Source organism: Typha angustifolia, chromosome 3 (genome assembly GCF_048772165.1).
Source record: "Typha angustifolia cultivar Huaian chromosome 3, ASM4877216v1, whole genome shotgun sequence".
NCBI classification, from domain to species: domain Eukaryota; kingdom Viridiplantae; phylum Streptophyta; class Magnoliopsida; order Poales; family Typhaceae; genus Typha; species Typha angustifolia.
The window spans coordinates 7,797,746-7,800,826 of NC_133241.1; the positions used below are offsets into that span (position 1 = coordinate 7,797,746).

At 48.2% G+C, this 3,081-nt stretch overlaps 1 protein-coding gene across 1 annotated transcript; it reads left to right on the plus strand.

Moving 5' to 3' along the window:
• LOC140758356 (transcription factor TCP8-like) lies at nucleotides 1-2,233 on the plus strand. The gene has a single exon (XM_073094484.1). It carries the CDS (start codon nucleotides 488-490, stop codon nucleotides 1,883-1,885), a length of 1,398 nt encoding a protein of 465 aa, XP_072950585.1. The 5' UTR covers nucleotides 1-487; the 3' UTR covers nucleotides 1,886-2,233.
• Nucleotides 2,234-3,081: the final 848 nt, after the last annotated feature.

Below are 3,081 nucleotides of genomic sequence, written 5' to 3' on the forward strand. Positions count from 1 at the left end.
AAAAAAAGATTATAGGAATTCCGGGTTTGGGATCTAAAACTAAAGCTAGCTACTTTCTCTTCTTCCATCTCTATCTTTGCCTCTCAACAACCTTTGCCTTCCCCCACTTCGTCTCTCTCTCTCTCTCTCTCTCTCTCTCTCTCTCTCTCTCTCTCTCTCTCTCTCTCTCTTTATCTTTTCTATTTTTCTTTTCTTTCTCTTGAGACGGGAGTCAATTTGGATAGGAGGAGAGAGAGATAGAGAGAGAGAGAGTAGCAGCCCCACGAACTCTCCAGCAAAGCAACCATCCGGCCCCTGACTAGGTCCTCTCCCTTTCTCTCTCTCTCTCTCTCTCTCTCTCTCTCTCTCTCTCTCTCTCTCTACCTCTACCTTCCTCGCTTCGCTTCAATGGATTTTTGGGTGGATTTAAAAGGATAAAAACAAGCCAAAAACGAGAATTTTGTTTTATTTTTTATTTTATTTTTCTTATTAATCAAGCGCAAGAAAGATGGACCAACATGACCAGCAGCGTCATGGAGGTAATAGTGGTGGTGGCGGTGGTGGTGGTGGTGGAGGTGGAGGGGGAGGTGGAGGTGGAGTTCCTTCTAATAGTAGTAATAGCACCGGCACGAATAGTAGTCGGAGTACTTCCGATCATCATCATCCTTTCCTCCATCATCATAACCAACAGCAGCAGCAACAGCAGCAAAGTCCTTCCTCCTTCATGATCTCCAACATCCAACATGTCGGTGGGCCGTCTCTCGCCATGTCATCCACCCCTCCTAAACCCGACCCAACCTCCTCCACCTCCGACCCCACCAAGAAGGCCCCGGCGGCGGCCGCGGCGGCGAAGAGATCGTCCAAGGATCGGCACACGAAGGTCGATGGTCGTGGGCGGCGCATACGGATGCCGGCGGTGTGCGCCGCGCGTGTCTTCCAGCTCACCCGGGAGCTCGGCCACAAGTCCGACGGCGAGACCATCGAGTGGCTGCTCCAGCAGGCCGAGCCAGCCATCATCGCCGCTACCGGGACCGGCACGATCCCGGCAAACTTCTCCACCCTCAACATCTCCCTCCGCAGCAGCGGCTCCTCCCTCTCCGCGCCACCGTCCAAGTCCGCGCCGCCGCAGCACTCCTTCCACCACGCCCTCGCCCTTGCCCACCACCGCGAAGGTAACCCCGACGTCTCGGCCGCTGCCATGCTCGGATTCCAACCCCCTCCGCCACCTCCCTCCCACCAGCATCATCACTTCCTCTCCTCCAACCAAGTCGGCGAGGGGTTACAACCGGGCGGGGATTCCTCGTCCGACACCTATTTGAGGAAACGCTTCAGAGAAGACCTCTTCAAAGAAGATCACAGCCAACACCAGCACCAGCACCAGCAGCAGAGCCAGCACGTGAGCACTAGCAGTGGCGGTGCTAATCCTTCTTCGCCGACATCCGCGGCCAAGAATTCAAGAACAGCCATCAGGCCTCCGGGCGTCCTCCCCGCAGCGCCAATGTGGGCCGTCGCGCCAAACAGCGGCGCGGGGGGCGCGTTCTGGATGCTGCCAGTCTCCGCGGCGTCGACGGCGCCCTCCGCCGCCGGGCCATCTGAACCATCCATGTGGACTTTCCCCGCCGCCGCCGGGGGGAGCACCATCCAAGCCCCACTCCAATTCATGTCCAGAATCAACTTCTCCGGCGGCGTTGGCGTCGACTTCCAAGGCGGCCGCGCGATGCCGCAGCACTTGGGTCTAGGCATCTCCGACACCAATCTCGGCATGCTCGCCGCGCTAAACGCTTACAATAGAGGTGGACTGAGTATGAGTTCCGATCACCACCAAGCTTTAGATCATCACCAACCTCACAACCATCAGCAGCAAGCGGCGGACAGTGGAGATGACCACCAAAATAATTCGCAGTAAGTTTGCTGATCGCCGCTTTGTTTCTCCACCTTTTAGCGTCATTTTGAGTGCTTTAATTCAACAGTGGATGGTATCATTCTTGCAACCAATGGAAGAATACAAACTCCTCCACTTTTGATCCTTTTTTTTCCCTATCTTTCTTTCCATCTTCCTTCTTCTTCCTCCTCTTCTCTATTAATCTATAATGTATGTGTTGATGAGTCTTAAGAATTTTATTTTGTGGGTCCAAATTACAGAAAGAAAAAGGGCCACAAGAGATAACAAGAGAGAGAGAGAGTGAGGGGGACAGAGATTTGTATAGGAGAATTCGTCTTGTGTAGTAATAATTCTTCTTTCTTTCTTTCTTTCTTTCTTTCCTCCTTTACTTTCTTCTTCTCTTCTCTTGATGAGATCCATGATGCTAATAAACAAACATAAGAAGGAACCAACAAAATAAATTAAAATTAAAATAAAAAAACCCAACATTTTCTCTTGTGCCATCTCTTGCTCTTCTTGTGTATATATATATTTACACGTAGTTAAAAAATATTAATATTGTAGATTTCCATTTTAACGTCTAAAGAGTCCACATCAATGGGTGAAACAAACAGTGAAACAATTGCTCCTTGAAGAGATCAAACAGAGAAAATAGTAGTAAAAAGAAAAGAGAAAAAGAAAAGGAGAAGGAAAAGAAGAAGGCTTTCGCTATCGTGTCTAAAATTAGGCAAACATCCTTATCTCTCCCAGGGTTGAGCTACCAAGACTGCTTCTAAGATTACCGTCTATATAGGAACTTTGTCTGTGATGGTCTCCGTCCTACGAGAGTAGAGAGTGGTACTTTGTACCATTGTAGTGCCCCCCCCTGTACATCGTCTTTCATCTTTGAGATTCGTACGTTTCAAAGTAACATTAAGAAATTATAGGGCAGTAGGTCAAGACATTAGCACAAGTGGCTGAGAACTAGTTAGTACTTTTCCAACCAACGAACTCTGGGTTTAAATATATTTTCTACATAAATATTACCTCAGTAGTACGTTCAATCTAAATTCTCCAAGTTGGGTGTTTGCGTTATACTAATGTCAAACCTTTCACCTTCTCTTTCTTCATTCTTTTCTTTTTTTTATCTTGGGTTTTATCCAACTCTTTTTATCAAACCCAAAGATTAGAACAATGATTACTCCAACAAATTTTAGTTTTTTTTATTTAATTTCCTTCTT